Source organism: Salmo salar, chromosome ssa12 (genome assembly GCF_905237065.1).
Source record: "Salmo salar chromosome ssa12, Ssal_v3.1, whole genome shotgun sequence".
NCBI classification, from domain to species: domain Eukaryota; kingdom Metazoa; phylum Chordata; class Actinopteri; order Salmoniformes; family Salmonidae; genus Salmo; species Salmo salar.
The window spans coordinates 28,307,921-28,323,852 of NC_059453.1; the positions used below are offsets into that span (position 1 = coordinate 28,307,921).

The window sequence follows — 15,932 nt, forward strand, 5'->3', positions numbered from 1 at the left end:
GCTTAATTTCAAGATGGCGGCTTTTAGAGTATGGTCATAGCCATCAAGTTTATAGATCCTGCGTCGTGTGCTCTAGCTAACTCTCCCTGGCTTGAAGATGGATCTTTCTCCATCTTCCTTTGATCTTTTTCTAACTCTTACTTCTCTCTGTTGTCGGCTGCTATCTATCTAACCAAGCTAATAATAATTCTTACACTCTAATAAACAAAACACCAAACAGGATGACTGTGGCTGTTGATAAGTGGCTGTTGATAGCCTGGGAAAGAGTAGAAATACACTGTGTACAAAACAGTAGGAACACCTTCCTAATGTTGTGTTGCACCCCTTTTTGCCTTTAGAACAGCCTCAATCCGTCGGGTTATGGTCTCTACAAGGTGTTAAAGAGTTTCACAGAGATGCTGGCCCATGTTGACTCCAATGCTTCCCACAGTTGTGTCAAGTTGGCTGAATGTCCTTTTGAGTGGTGAACAATTCTTGATACACACGGGAAAATGTTGAGCGTGAAACCCAGCAGCGTTGCAGTTCTTGACCCAAAGCGGTGTGCCTGGCACCTACTACCATACCCCGTTCAAAGGCACATTTTTGTTGTCTTGCCCATTCACACTCTGAATGGCACACATACACAATCCATGTCTCAACTGTCTCAAGGCTTGAAATTCCTTATTTAACCTGTCTCCTCCCCTTCATCTACACTGATTTGAAGTGGATTTAACAAGTGACATCAATAAGGGATCATAGCTGTCACCTGGTCGGTCTATGTCATGGAAAGAGCAGGTTTTCTTAGTGCACAAGACATTAAGTGTATGTAGGTCTCCATTTTCCAATGGGGTTTCTGAACTGATACATGGTTCCTTTGAGGGGTTTAGGAGAGTAAATGGATAACACCATTTAGCTATTAGTTTGAAATTCACTGTAATATTAATGCTGTGACGCTATTTAGTTATTTTCTATCTGTATTTAAATGAACTACAGTCCTGTCTGTGCAATCTGTTTTAGTTCTAGAACTGGCCTCTGATTATTTAGTTCTAGAAACGTTGCTTTATGTTACCTGACCATGTTCACTGAGGGTTTTATATTGTATACATCAGATACAATTTCAGGTCGTTTTACGTTTTTAGATTGTATACGTCGAGAGCTCTGGACATGTTTTGCCCCTTTTTGTCTCCTGCTCTTTTCTGTCCCTCTCTCTCTCTCGATATGTATATCTATCTCTAGCTCTGTCTTGCTCCTAGGTTTACAAAATTACAGAAGCTTTCCAAAGTTCTCAGGTTTTTCAAAAATCCAGGTTGGATGATTCCCAGAATCAACTGGAATTTCCCCAACAAATATGGGAACTTTGGGAACGTTTCTGACAATTTGGAACCCTACTCTCTCCTCTCTCCTTTGTTTCACTCCTTGTCTCTCTCTCTCTCTCTCTCTCTCTCTCTCTGTCTCTCTCTATCTCTATCTCTGTCTCTGTCTCTGTCTCTGTGTCCATGTTTGATATCCCCTCTCCATCTTCCATTCTGACAGGCTCGCTGTGGCGCTATGTTAGAGCGAGTGCCTCCTACACCCCCTATTTACCTCCCCTCTGCGACCCCAAGGATGGCCACCTGCTTGTGGATGGTTGCTATGTTAACAATGTCCCAGGTCAGAGTTCATAGTTCAAACCCCGACCCCCGTCTCACACCTTAACCCCAAAAGGAGTTGTAGAAGTTGCTCCTGACCACTGATACAGGGTCATATTATTTTCACCCACCTGATGGTTAATGTTAGGATTGGGGTTATGTCATCTGATCCCAGATCTGGGGTTAGGGGCAACTTCTACCTTAAGCTCTTTGAAACGACCGACAATCAACCACGCCCTCCCCCTCCCTCTTTCCCACGTTCCGTCTCACCTTAACCCCACCTGACCAGTCGGACATTGGGAACCCATGGTTTGGAAGGAAAGTTAGGCTAATACAGTGTATATTTCGGTACGTGAGTGGAGGGGATGCAATGTTTCGCTCCCCTACACCCAGAACCACCCATTCTTAACACCAATACTTCTCTATTCAATTTGGCTTCAATAGTTCACACTCATACACAAGTCAGTTCCGAATTGGCTTTGTCCCGCCCCCCAGTGTCAGTAAGCCCCTCCCCATGCCTCCGGATTGGCAGTGAGGCTTTTCTCATGCAGGTACATATCCATGGGTCAGACAGAGAGGTGCATGATGGTCCTGCTTTTGGTGCCCCTCCCCCTCCCTGTTTTTGGTTCTCCATGCTCCTCCACTTCATCTCCCAAGTTCTCCTGCACTTGGCTGGTATACTACACACCAAGTGTACACTTACTCGTCTGCTTTTTCCTGAGCATGGCACACAGGCCTTTCCACGCAGCTTGCTGCTTGTCGTTTCCCACGTTCTAAAGCTTGGGTCTCAGTCACTCGTTTGTCAGTGCAGGTCCATAAGTTATAGGTTTTTGCATATCGACCTAGCTATAGGAACACAACATGTAGCCTTCTCTTCAGGGTTTGAAGCTGATCCTATGGTGTCGGGAAATAAATGTTTTGTGTTGAGGTCAGAGAAGGTCACCATATAGGCTATTTCATGTTTGTTTTTTAATTGTGGTCTGTAGTCGTTTTTTCTCTGTCCATTTGTCTGTCCGTTCGTCCATCGCTTGATCCCATGTCGTCATAGCGAGCAGTGCTTATAAATGGCTTATGTCAACCATTTGCACCACCCCCAGCAGCTACACCTCCCCCTGTCCATGTATGTGCATGTGTCCGTGTACTGTACGCATCTATATATTTACTCTTTACATATATATTGATGACAGTGTTGCTGATGCTACCCGTTTTCCTTTAGCTTTTTCTAGCGAGATGCCAAAAGTGTTCTGGATCCTACCAATGCCCATAGATGAACATACAGTTCCATCACTCTTGTCAGTGAAAGGCTTGATTGAAGCCTCAAATTAAAAGTGGGCTGAAAATGGTGACTGTGCGTTTCGTTAGTACTTCTAAGTCCAGAACAGTTCAGTGATTCCACATTGTAATTCTTCAGTCTCGTATGTCACCTTCAAACTCCACACACACACAGCAGCATCCTTCTCTTCCTCTGGTGCTCCTTCTCCTTCCAATCCATGCAGCGCCCAGCCTCCCCTGCCCTCTCCTGGTCCGGAGTGGTATTACAGCTCTGGGCAGGGCTGGCTGGTTGCCCCTAACATGTTCACTAGTGTCTGAGAGATCTTCAAATGCTGTGACCAGACTACCAACCCCCTGTGCTCCTTGTGTCTAGTTGGGGAGTCAGGGAACTGAAGGCTAGGTTTAAAAGGTTCCTCATACCTGTATTTTTGGTGATTTTTGTTTTGTATGTTTTTGCCAAGTGCTGTAAAACAGACACTACTTTTTGTAAATGGCTATAAAAGAAAAAGCTTCACTTTTTCTCAATTAACCTTTCACAAGGGTTAACTCACAGGGAGCATAAGGTTGTGGTTGGGGACAGAGTCTGGAGATCGAACCAACCCTTGATCCTCTGTGGCAGCACCCTTACCTCTGTACCCTGTGCCTAGACCTGACACACACAGGTCTCTGTGCATGGTAAGGTGGTTCAGGGGATGCAGAAGCAATTTGAGAGGTTGGGCAGCACCACATTCACATCCCGTGGCTAACCCTTTGGCGGTTATCCACCTCTGGGTTAACCAATTGGGATTGCACCCTTTGGTTTGGGGCTGTGGTCTGCTGCCAAAACGCATGACAAACCTGAAGTTACGCCAACATTATTGAGATGTTATCCCCCCCTCCCCTCCCTCCCCCTGGGTGTGGCTCACAGGGTCACTGTGGCGCTATGTGAGGGCGAGCATGACCCTCTCAGGGTACCTGCCACCCCTCTGCGACCCCAAAGATGGCAACTTGCTTATGGATGGGGGCTACATCAACAACCTGCCAGGCAAGTAGATGATGAGGAGAACAGGAAAGAGGGAGGGGGTAGTAGGACATTTTCAGAGTTATTTTAGTTTGAGGGGGGGGGGTTGAGAGATCGTCCATGGGTAAGTAGGGGCTGTCATTGACAATGGTGGAGATGAGTTTGACAGAATTCAGTTGCATTATCTACCATCTGAGCACTGGGAATGAGCGTTCAAATCATTTCCATTGTCAAAATGTTCAAATTTAATTTGCCAACAAATTTTTCAAAATAGAGGCAATTGACTGAGATGGAAAACAAATATGTAAATGAACCCCGTAGTGTATTTGAAATTGGTCTGTAACATGCTTTCAGCTCGGGATCAATCTTTCCTATCAGATGGGAGAAAATACAACACTGAGCGTCAAGTGTGTTAGTGATAGTGGACACTGGCGGTACAAAGTATCCCATTGTCCAATATCCACAAGCTTTTTAAATCCGCACGAAATCAACAGAGTTTCAGAATGCTATGTGTCTGTCAGTAAGGCTTCCTGGTGTCTTACTGGCTGAGAACATCTAAAGGGGCGGGACATGCCGTGTTCCTCAGATTATTGGGGTGTTGATAGAGTTGTGATTTAGGCAACTTAAAAACGATATACAGCTTTCTCAATTCCATAAAACAAAACAATAACCCATGTTTCTAAATCAGTGACTTACAAAACATCAGTCGGCTCTTCCAGTATGAAGACGACACGCAGTATCAGGCCCCTCAACAAACTGGTATTCATTAGGATGTTACCAACTTGGGAGTTCTTCCAAATGGATGTATGGATTGCCTGTTGCATTCCAACTGGAAAAAAGACAACTTGAAACATTGTTTTCTGCCTACTACTCAAATGTCCATCTCTTCTACTATGCTACTCTTACCTCCTCTGGAAGTCGTCATTGTAGTGTGCAGAAGAACAAAATATGACTTACAAAACCATGTTTCACAAACCTGATGAAGTTGAACATCATCCTTCTCTAGTTTGGCTGATTTAGGTTCATTTAGATGTGGAATCTCCTTGCGGTTTGTGCAACATGGTCGGGTGGCTTCGAGGTCTACGATACGTGTGATTATTTGATGTTTTGGGTGGAGACACCCACAGAGTTGTACCCAGTGTGTATCGGGCTAAAGCAATGACTTGTCTCACATTCTAATAGACAGAAGAGGCGCAATGCCATAGCAACCATCTAGTGTTCACGATGGATTTAGATAGCTAGTACCCATAGAACTAACGCTAATGATATAAGTTTAATTTCTTCAAAATTAGGCTTGGTTCATTTTTACATTTTTGTCATTTAACAGACACAACTTACAGGAGAAATTAGGTGCCTTGCTCAAGGGCACATCAACTGATTTTTCTCTGGCTTCGGGGATTCGAACCAGCGACCTTTGTTACTGGACCAACACTCTAAACCGCTAGGCTAAACACATTGGGTCAACACTGTGGAGTGGACTGGTAAGACCTGCACCCTTCACAGGGTACTTGGTCTCAAACCCCCTCTGGGACTCACACCATAAACACACATCAAGGCTGCATTATCAACAATGCAGGAGCAAACAAAACGTGGAGATAAGAATTCACCCAAACATTGGGGCCATCAAAACATTTTCAGGTGTAGTAGGGCGATATGAGTAGATGCACTGTATAAAACTGGAAGTTTTAGTGTGAGTGATAATCCAGCCAATTGGGATGTCTGTTTCTGGTGGAGTGAGTTTGAATGTGGTAATAAAGTATATGAAGGACAACGTTCCTATTAGGAAATAACCACAATAACCCCAGACTGGGTTTTCCTTATCGTCCCTGCTGCCGGCTCGTGTACGTGTGTGTGTGTGTGTGTGTGTGTGTCACAATGTGACGTCCTACAGCGGACATCGCGAGGAACATGGGTGCCAAGACTGTCATCGCCATCGACGTAGGTAGCCAGGACGAGACGGACCTCTGTAACTATGGCGACAGCCTGTCGGGCTGGTGGTTGCTGTGGAAACGTATCAACCCCTGGGCAGAGAAAGTGAAGGTATGATGATCAACACAGATCACACCGACACGCGCGCACACTCCTACACACTATCGTCTCTACCCACCCAGGTTCCAGACATGGCAGAGATCCAGTCCAGGCTGGCTTATGTGTCGTGTGTACGTCAGCTGGAAGTGGTTAAGAAGAGTGCCTACTGCGAGTACATCAGACCACCCATCGACCGCTTCAAGACAATGGACTTCGGCAAGTTTGACGAGATCTACGTGAGTTCCACAATTCCTTCTCAACACCTCTGTCTGTCTCGTCTCCTTATGCAGGCTCTGGGATATGTTCAAAGTGTATTTACATTCATGATCACATTCATGCACATGTTATATATATTGTGCCATGTTACAGTATTTATTATATAGTGTCATGCTACAGTATATATTATATATATTGTGTCATGTTACAGTATTTATTATATATATTGTGTCATGTTACACTATATACAGCTGAAGTCAGAAATGTACATGCACTTACGTTGGAGTCATTAACTCGTTTTTCAAACACTCCACAAATTTCTTGTTAACAAACTATAGTTTTGGTAAGTTGGTTAGGACATCTACTTTGTGCATGACACAAGTAATTTTTCCAACAATTGTTTACAGACAGATTATTTCACTTATATTTCACTGTATCACAATTCCAGTGGGTCAGAAGTTTACATACACTAAGTTGACTGTGCCTTTAAACAGCTTGGAAAATTCCAGAAAATGTCATGGCTTTAGAAGCTTCTGATAGGCTAATTGACATAATTTGAGTCAATTGGAGGTGTACCTGTGGATGTATTTCAAGGCCTACCTTCAAACTCTGTGCCTCTTTGCTTGACATCATGGGAAAATCAAAAGAAATCAGCCAAGACCTCCACAAAATTGTAGACCTCCACAAGTCTGGTTCATCCTTGGAAGCAATTTCCAAATGCCTGAAGCTACCACGTTCATCTGCACAAATAATAGTACGCAAGTATAAACACCATGGAGCCATGCAGCCGTCATACCGCTCAGGAAGGAGACGCATTCTGTTTCCTAGATATGAATGTACTTTGGTGCGAAAAGTGCTAATCAATCCCAGAACAACCGCAAAGGACCTTGTGAAGATGCTGGAGGAAACGGGTAAAAAAGTATCTATAACCACAGTAAAACGAGTCCTATATTGACATAACCTGAAAGGCCGCTCAGCAAGGAAGAAGCCACTGCTCCAAAACCGCCATAGAAAAGCCAGACTACGGTTTGCAACTGCACATGGGGACAAAGATCGTACTTTTTAGAGAAATGTCCTCTGGTCTAATGAAACAGAAATAGAACTGTTTGGCCATGATGATCGTGGTTCTGTTTGGAGGAAAAAGGGGTAGGCTTACAAGCCGAAGAACACCATCCCAACCGTGAAGCACGGGGGTGGCAGCATCATGTTGTGGAGGTGCTTTGCTGCAGGAGGGACTGGTGCACTTGACAAAATAGATGGCATCATGAGGATGGAAAATTATGTGGATATAGCAACATCTCAAGACATCCAGTCAGGAAGTTAAAGCTTGGTCGCAAATGGACAATGACCCCAAGCATACTCCAAAGTTGTGACAAAATGGCTTAAGGACAACAAAGTCAAGGTATTGGAGTGGCCATCACAAAGCCTTGACCTCAATCCTATAGAAAATTTGTGGGCAGAACTGAAAAGGCGTGTGCAAGCAAGGAGGCTTACAAACCTGACTCAGTTACACCATCTCTGGCAGGAGGAATGGGCCTAAATTCACCCAACATATGGTGGGAAGCTTGTGGAAGGCTAACCAAAACGTTTGACCCAAGTTAAACAATTTAAAGGCAATGCTACCAAATACTAATTGAGTGTATGTAAACTTCTGACCCACTGGGAATGTGATGAAAGAAATAAAAGCTGAAATAAATCATTCTCTCTCCTATTATTCTGACATTTCACATTCTTAAAATGAAGTGGTGATCCTAACTGACCGAAGACAGGGACATTTTACTAGGATTAAATGTCCGGAATTGTGTGAAACTGAGTTTTTAAATGTATTTGGCTAAAGGTGTATGTTAACTTCCGACTTCAACTGTATATAATTGTTAGAAAATACAATTTTAGATAACAGCTGACATTAAGTTTTGGTAGCTAACAAATCACACGGTAAAAGACCATCTTCGAAGCTTGGTCTCCACCAGACTCTTGCTACAGTAGCTTGTTACTGCACCACATGGTCTGTTACCCCAGGCTAACCTGTCCCCTCTGTCAGGATGTGGGCTACCAGCACGGCAAGCTGCTCTTCACCGGATGGGCCCGTGGTGACATCATCGACAACATGCTCAAGGACCACCGCTCGGCAGACTACAACGACACCAAGACGGACGTGAGTCTCACACACACACACACACACGTCACAAACCTTACATTCACCATCTCACAGCTGCTCCACTTTACATTAGCACATAGTTACGTTATTATAACCGTCTTTACATTATGACATTCTCCTAACATAACGTTATTATAACATTCCCATGACATTCTCTTGTTTTAAGCTGTGTTCGTTATTACATTTTACACATTCTAACATTCTCGTAACATAATGACATTATCTTGTTTGTATTCCAGTCCTATTCGCGTCCAGGGTCAGACTTCACTGACCTGGCTGAGATAGTGTCCAGGATTGAGCCGGTCCAGACCTACGTCGATCCTGACGCAGATGCTGCTGAGGGTAAGAATCTATTATAAAGTGGAAAATGTACCGAAGTCTGGTCGTGTAGTAACCCTGCTGCCACGGCGATAAGGGTTTGAGCCTTTCCCCTTCCTCTCCGTTTCCCTCTTTACCGTCTCCGTTTCCCTCTTTACCGTGTCCTAACTCTTCCAAGTGTCCTGCAATAAAATAATAATCAGAGCTCCAGAGCCAGTGTCCATGAAGCCTCTCAGAGCAGGATTGCTGATCTAGAATCAGGTTTGCCTTTTAGATCATAATGAATAAGATTTATATGGAAAGATCCTAGATCAGCACTCCTAGTCTGAGACTATTTGTGAATACGGGCCCTGGTCACCTTTAAAAAAAAAAATATTTAATGTATCTTTACTTAAATTGTAGCTCCTTTACGATAGAAATATACCTGGAGAGAGACACTATATATACATAGGTGTGGACACCTCTTCAAATTACAGGATTCGGCTATTTCAACCAGACCCGTTGCTGACAGGTGGATAAAATCTCCAGACAAACATTGGCAGTAAAATGTCCTTACTGAAGAGCTCAGTGACTTTCAATGTGGCACCATCATAGGATGCCACTTTTCCAACAAGTCACAACTCCATATTAATGCCCATGATTTTTGAATGAGATGTTTGACAAGCATGCTTTTTGCTCATGTAGTGCGTCACATGGCAATCTTCAGTCTTGTTGCTAGAGCTACGGTATAGCTGGTCTCTTTCATATAGCGCATTAATGTGTCTGTGTGTCCCACAGCGGGGGATGAGTCGGACTGCCTGACGGAGTATGAGGAGGACGGGATGGACACCGTGAGAGAAGAGGAGGAGGAAGAAGAGGAGGAGGAAGAGGGGGAACAGGAACTCGATGACCTCTCCCCCGGAGAGTGGGGCCAGAACGGAGTCTTCCAGGCGGTACGTGTAACACACAGACCCCATATCAACATCATAGACTCACACACTCACACCCTACTGTTAGTAGTGACTGTCTGTGTGTTGTTCCTCTAGGATGAGGAGAAGTCAGTCCGCCAGCGAAGGAAAACAGAAGGTGACTCCAACACCTACTCCGAGGTCTCCGACTGCTGACAGGAGGAGAGGACAAATGAGAAAGAGACAGACTTTGGTTCCAAGAACTATGAGGAAGGAAGGGAAGAAAGGCAGGGAGGAAAGGAGATATGAGTCAGGCTCTGGGTCCAAAAACTAAGAGGAGGAGGAAGATGAAAGTTGGATGTCGGGCAATTTCTGCAGCTACTGTAGCTAAACAAATACTTATTTATCCCAACCCTAATCTACCACACCAAATTCTAATAATTAGCTGGTTTATCAAATAAATCAGGTTAGTAGTTACATCAAGGGTTGGAGTGAAACCCTACAGGAGCGCTCTCCAGGAACAGTGTTGGAGAGCCCCGCTCTAACCCCTGACCCTTAACCCGCAAGCCCTTGGACCACTGGTGCCCAGTGTGGCTTGAACCATGAATGGACCCTCTCCAATCTGAAGATGGACTCAACTGGGACCCCTCCACTCTGTCTCCTGCCAAAGCTGAAATACTTTTATTGGGGTGACTAAAGTGTGTCCCTCATACCACAGGGAACACATTAGTACTTGGTTGAAGTTAAAAACAGTCTCTTTAAGCTTTCAGCTCCAATGCTTTGGCCCTATTCAGACTGTCTGTCTGCATGTCCTGTCTGTCCATAATCAGGAGAGGTTCTCATTGATGGTCTCTGTTAAGACACGGATGGGTATTATGTGGATGGAAGTTGGAAAGGTCTGTGTGTCATTTGTATTTATTTGCTAGTAGTAGTATTGATGTTGAATGGAGAGGGAGAGATGTAAAAGGCTGATAATGAAAGATGTGCAAAACCACTGATGCGCACAAACAGTAGAAAGATGGATGTATACTGAACAAAAATATAAACACAACATACAACAATTTAAGTTTTACTGAGTTCATATAAGGAAATCTGTCAATTGAAATTCATTAGGCCCTAGTCTATGGATTTTACATGACTGGGCAGGGTAGCAGCCATGGGTGGGCATAGGTCCACCCACTGGGGGTGGACCAGCCAATCAGAATGAGTTTTTCCCCACAAAAAAGCTTAATTACAGACAGAAATACTCCGTTTCACCAGCTGTCAGGGTGTCTGGTCTCCTGTAGGTGAAGAAGCCGGATGTGCAGGTCCTTGACTGGTGTGGTCTGCGGTTGTGAGGCGGGTTGGACGTACTGCCAAATTCTCAAAAACAACGTTGGAGGTGGCTTATTGTAGAGAAATGAACATTTTAAATTCTCTGGCAATAGCTCTGGAGGACATTCTTGCAGTCAGCATGCCAATTGCACACTCCATCAAAATATGAGACATCTGTGCATTGTGTTATGTAATAAAACTGCACATTTTAGTGGCCTTTTATTGTCCCCAGCACAAGGTGCACCTGTGTATTGTTCATGCTTTTTAATCAGCTTCTTGATATATCCATCCACCTGACAGGTGTGGCATATCTTGGCAAAGGAGAAATGCTCACTAACAGATTTAAACCAATTTTTGCATACAATTTGAGAGAAGCTTTTCGTGTGCATATTAAACATTTCTGGGATCTTTTATTTCAGCTCATGAAACACTTTACATGTTGCATTTTTGTTAAGTGTGTATTATTGGATGTTGAAGTAGGGAGATGAAAATGTGTAGAGGAGAGGTGTGTCATTGGTTTCCACCATGCTTGCTACTACTGTATTCTGCTTGTTCCAAGCGCGAGGATAACAATGCCTTTTTAACCTGAATTTAACCATTTAAAAACGATGGAGAGGGGAGACTTTGCCAATGGACCTTTTAGTATAGAAACCCCCCTCTCCCTACTTGCCTAATGCTTGCATGGGGTTCTGTGTACTCCCTAACCAACAAGTGTCAAACTCATTCCACAGAGGGCCAAGTGTCTGGGTGGTTTTCGCTCCTTCCTTTTACTTGATGAATTAGGTCGCTAATTAGTAAAGAACTCCCTTCACCTGGTTGTCTAGGTCTTAACTGAAAGGAAAAACCAAGAACCCACAGAAACTAGGCCCTCCATGGAATCAGTTTGTCACCCCTGCCCTAACCTCTCAAATGGTCACAGAATAACTTAGTCTAATCTTAGTAATAACTATATACACACACTATACCTACTTTACACCTGTTAATACTCATATGTATATCATAAATACTTTCTATGTCAATGTTTTTCTGCTGCAAAACTAGGACTCTTTTCGCCTGAGAGATGTCCTTCCTAAATCCATTCAAATGTGCACAGAACTTTTTTCTTGTTGCCAATTTTAGTTTTATTTGTTTTTCCACTGGCTTTTTTTAAATAGCCTTTTTTTTTAAACACTGAACAAAAATGGAAAAAAAATCATAATGGAGAAATCTAATTACAGAATAATGACCTATACTGTCCTTTCTTATTAGATTGGGTTTCGCTATTTTGCACTAATGAATAAAAATAATAATTATTTGGGTGGAAAGGAGATTTTAGTTTTATTTGCATCTGCCTTAAGATGCCCTGTGGAGACAGGATGGTATGGGATGTCATTTCAATTTAAAGAAATGTTCAAATGCATACTGAATAATAAATCTAAATTATAATGCAAACGGTTGTTTTTATTATATAACAGGTAGAGGAGAGGATTTCTCCGGTAACTTGGCTTTCACTGTACCTATAGTTTCTGAAGTTGTCCACAGGAGAGAGCCCTGTTCATTCAACGTGATGAGAACCCCCAACACTGCTCTACTGAATCATCATAGTTTGCCAGCGCCACACCTCCCTCCCTCAACACAGCAGAGGTGGATGTGCAGAAACACGTCCAGAAGCAGCTTCCAAATCATCCATGCACCCTCGCGCTCCACCCCAGCCTCAGCTCCACATCTCTGGGTGCTGCGTCTGCAGTTCCCCCAGTGAAATTACTCAACCACATTACATGACTGAGCATGACCATTCCCTCCAATAACAGTCTTTTGGATCCTTGTGAAAGTGATATAAAGTGATCTCTCTCTCTCTCTCTGGAGGTGTTCATTGTATTGCTATGTGTAGTCCTACTGCACTAATAACTCTACATGGTATGTTAAAGCCACTAACAGTCCCATGACACTTTTTAACCTGTTTTGTCCTATGTTGTCCAGAAGCCGATGACAGGATGTTACATCATAACCTATGTAGTGTTACATCAAACCATGCGCTGTGGTGGTACAACATTGACTAACAGGATATTACGAGTGAAGTGACACACACACACAAAATACTGTGAAGTGAACTACTGTATGACAGACAAATTCCTCCTTACATTTAACCTATAAATCAGGTTGGTTTTATCAAAATGGCTGGTGTTAATCTCAGGTAATGTAACTGCATAATAGCTGTCCTCTGCAGTTAAACAAAATTGGTTCTACCCTGGACTGCAGATACCATATGAATTAATAAGTATATGTTCATGTGACAGTGGTGGCTGGTGACTCTCACTTTAGTGTCAACTGTTGCAACACCCCTGCCCTCCTCCTCGGAAGCCTATCTGTTCAACTTTGATGCCAGGCTGATTGAAGGAGAGGAGAGGGGGATGGGGTAATAGCAGGGTTGTAAAAGTAACTTGACACCACAGAACAAACACAATGAAACACACCTCCCTACCACTCTCTCACTCATTCTCTGGCCCTCTTTGACCATATTAGGTAGAGAAGTCACAAATGCCTACATTGGGGAACTGAGAAAGTGGAAGACAGTATCGCTTGATGAATGGTTGAAACAGATTGGTACATGTTTGTTTGGGGATTAGTGAGTCATGCCTGGGGCTAGTTTTCATACTCTTACCTGCTGAATCTTTTTTGTGTGCTTTTTAACCAGATCGGTTTGTGAGGCATGTCATATCACCTTACCTGGCTGTCTGTAATTGGCTCTGTTTACACAGGCAACCCACTTCTGATATTTTTTTTCGCTAATTGATCTTTTGACCAATCAGATCTGAAAAATAGCTGATGTGAAACAATCTAATGCGATTGGTCAAAATACCAATTTAGTGGAAAAAATATCAGAATTAGGCTGCCTGTATAAACACAGCCTTTGGAGGTTCATTCTTCTCTCATGACGTGACAAAAAGTTGTATAAATATGTCACAGGTGTGACGAATGCCCTATTACTGTGCATGCACTGGCCCAGGTGCTCCTAATTTAGTCTTTGTTAACTGATTCATTGAAACATGTGATTGGCTGTTTTCCCCTGTCTCTTCATAATCCTTGTTCAGTTTGTTTGAGGTGTGGCTGCTTAGGGGAAGCGGTGGTTGTGGTAGAGTGCCTTTTAAGCCTTGGTTTTGCAAAGAGAAGTATGATTTGAGGAATGATGATCTGAGCTCAAGTTTAAATGCATTCCCTGCACGGAAACCTGTTTGATTTGTGTTATATCCTCCCTTCATTTTGCTAAGCAGAGATGCTGTATATATGACAAGATGGTCTTGTCTCTGGGCTAACATTGGGGGGGGGAGTCCAAAAAGTGGGAAGGCAGATGGTCTGTTTATTGTGGACTGAGTTTGACGGGAGTGTAAACCCTCTCTCTTTGTCTCTTCCTCTCTGGGTAGAGTTAACTTGATTTAGGGAAGCTGAAATTAGGAGTGAGAAATAAACTGTGACCTGTCTCAGACTTTCATTCCATGTACTTCCACTCAAGCCCATTCTAAAATAACCAGTGTCGTCTGTGCTATGAGTTATTCAGTGGCCCCTATGCGCTTGGTGTAAACCTAGGGTGTGTAAATTTGTCACATGCATCGATATACAACAGGTGTTGACCTTACTGTGAAATGCTTACTTACAAGGCCAACAATGCAGTTCAAGAAAGAGTTCAAATATTTACTAAAACAAAAGCACAAAATAACGAGGCTATATACAGGGAGTACTGAGTCAATGTGCAGGGGTACAGGTTAGTCGAGGTAATTTGTACATGTCGGTAGGGGTAAAGTGACTATTGTACTGAAGAGTTGTCACAGCACCTCTCAGCCAGGGTCTGTCAAATGCATGCAAATGTTCACCTAGTTTTTAATACATGATAAAAATAAGCAAACGTGTACCCTGTATGGTGAGGTTTTCAATCACATTGATGAAGAAATGCTACTACAGCATCATTAGTGTATCTTTATTGACACCAACCCACCCTGGCCATGTTTGGAGTGGCTGCAGATCAGACTTTTCTACACCCCTCTTCCCAACAGCTAAAGGTCTCAAAGCTTCTACTGTCTCCCCCACCTGTCCCCCCTCCAGCCCCCAAGCCTTCTGTGACTTGGCACAGAAAATTACAGGAAGGGCAGGTACAGACAAGACTCCTGCATTTCTCCACACATACTCTACTCTCTCATACCAGATGCTCACCTTCTGTCACAACACCCCTTCCTCTCTCCTTCCCAAGCCTTACCATCCATTATGGTTAATTAAGTAACAAACAGATCTGTTAATAGCAATATGGCCTGGGTAAGGTCTGCCGCTGGGGATAAGTGTTAGATATTTGACTATGGTGCTAAAGTATTGGTAGTTTATTCTTTGGCAATTGACAATAGAAAGGGATAATTCACCAAATCAAACTCATCAATATGCATGATCATCCCTCCAAATCCCACCCTATTTCTCCTACCACATTATGATGTTGTTGGTTGATACATGGAGGGTGCGGCGCAAATACCTACCTGCAATATGGTGAACCGCCCCGGGTTGAAACACCCAGAGAAACCCTGTCGCCTCTTCTTTTGGCACCTGGCTACTTCCTTGTTCTAGCAGGTTAGGAGAATTATTAAAGCAGGTTAGGAGAACTAAAGTAGCAGGTTAGGATAATTCATGTGGCAGGTTAGGATAATTAACGAGACAGGTTAGGAGAACTAACGTAGCAGGTTAGAATAATTAACATGGCAGGTTAAGATAATTAACGTGGCAGGTTAGGAGAACTAATGTAGCAGGTTAGGATAATTAACGTGGCAGGTTAGGAGAACTAATGTAGCAGGTTAGAATAATTAACGTGGCAGGTTAGGAGAACTAATGTAGCAGGTTAGGATAATTAACGTGGCAGGTTAGGATAATTAACGTGGCAGGTTAGGAGAACTAATGTAGCAGATTAGGATAATTAACGTGGCAGGTTAGGAGAACTAATGTAGCAGGTTAGCATAATTAACTAGCAGGTTAGGATAATCCATGTGTCAGGTAGAAGACCTAATGTAGCGGGATAGGAGAATGAGGTTATGATCAGGACAAGGGTTAGGCTTAGCTAAAATGCTACAAGGACAGCAGGTAACCTAGCAGTTAAGAGTGTTGGGCCAGTAACCGAAAGG

The 15,932-nt window shown here is 43.4% G+C and overlaps 1 protein-coding gene across 6 annotated transcripts in view; it reads left to right on the forward strand.

The window, feature by feature from the left end:
• The window catches only part of LOC106564686 (patatin-like phospholipase domain-containing protein 6), a 36,062-nt gene extending 23,831 nt beyond the window's left edge, over positions 1-12,231 (forward strand). For 3 of the 6 annotated variants that reach the window (XM_014130929.2, XM_014130930.2, XM_045691194.1), the window contains 8 exons: positions 1,513-1,629; positions 3,787-3,903; positions 5,771-5,919; positions 5,991-6,143; positions 8,165-8,278; positions 8,521-8,623; positions 9,377-9,531; positions 9,625-12,231. In XM_014130929.2, the coding sequence (XP_013986404.1) occupies positions 1,513-1,629; positions 3,787-3,903; positions 5,771-5,919; positions 5,991-6,143; positions 8,165-8,278; positions 8,521-8,623; positions 9,377-9,531; positions 9,625-9,702 (986 nt within the window). In that variant the 3' untranslated portion in view covers positions 9,703-12,231. Of the gene's footprint in view, positions 1-1,512; positions 3,439-3,786; positions 3,904-5,770; positions 5,920-5,990; positions 6,144-8,164; positions 8,279-8,520; positions 8,624-9,376; positions 9,532-9,624 lie in introns of those variants that run through there. The other 3 variants (XM_014130932.2, XM_014130931.2, XM_014130934.2) reach the window with 3 other exon arrangements.
• Positions 12,232-15,932: the final 3,701 nt, after the last annotated feature.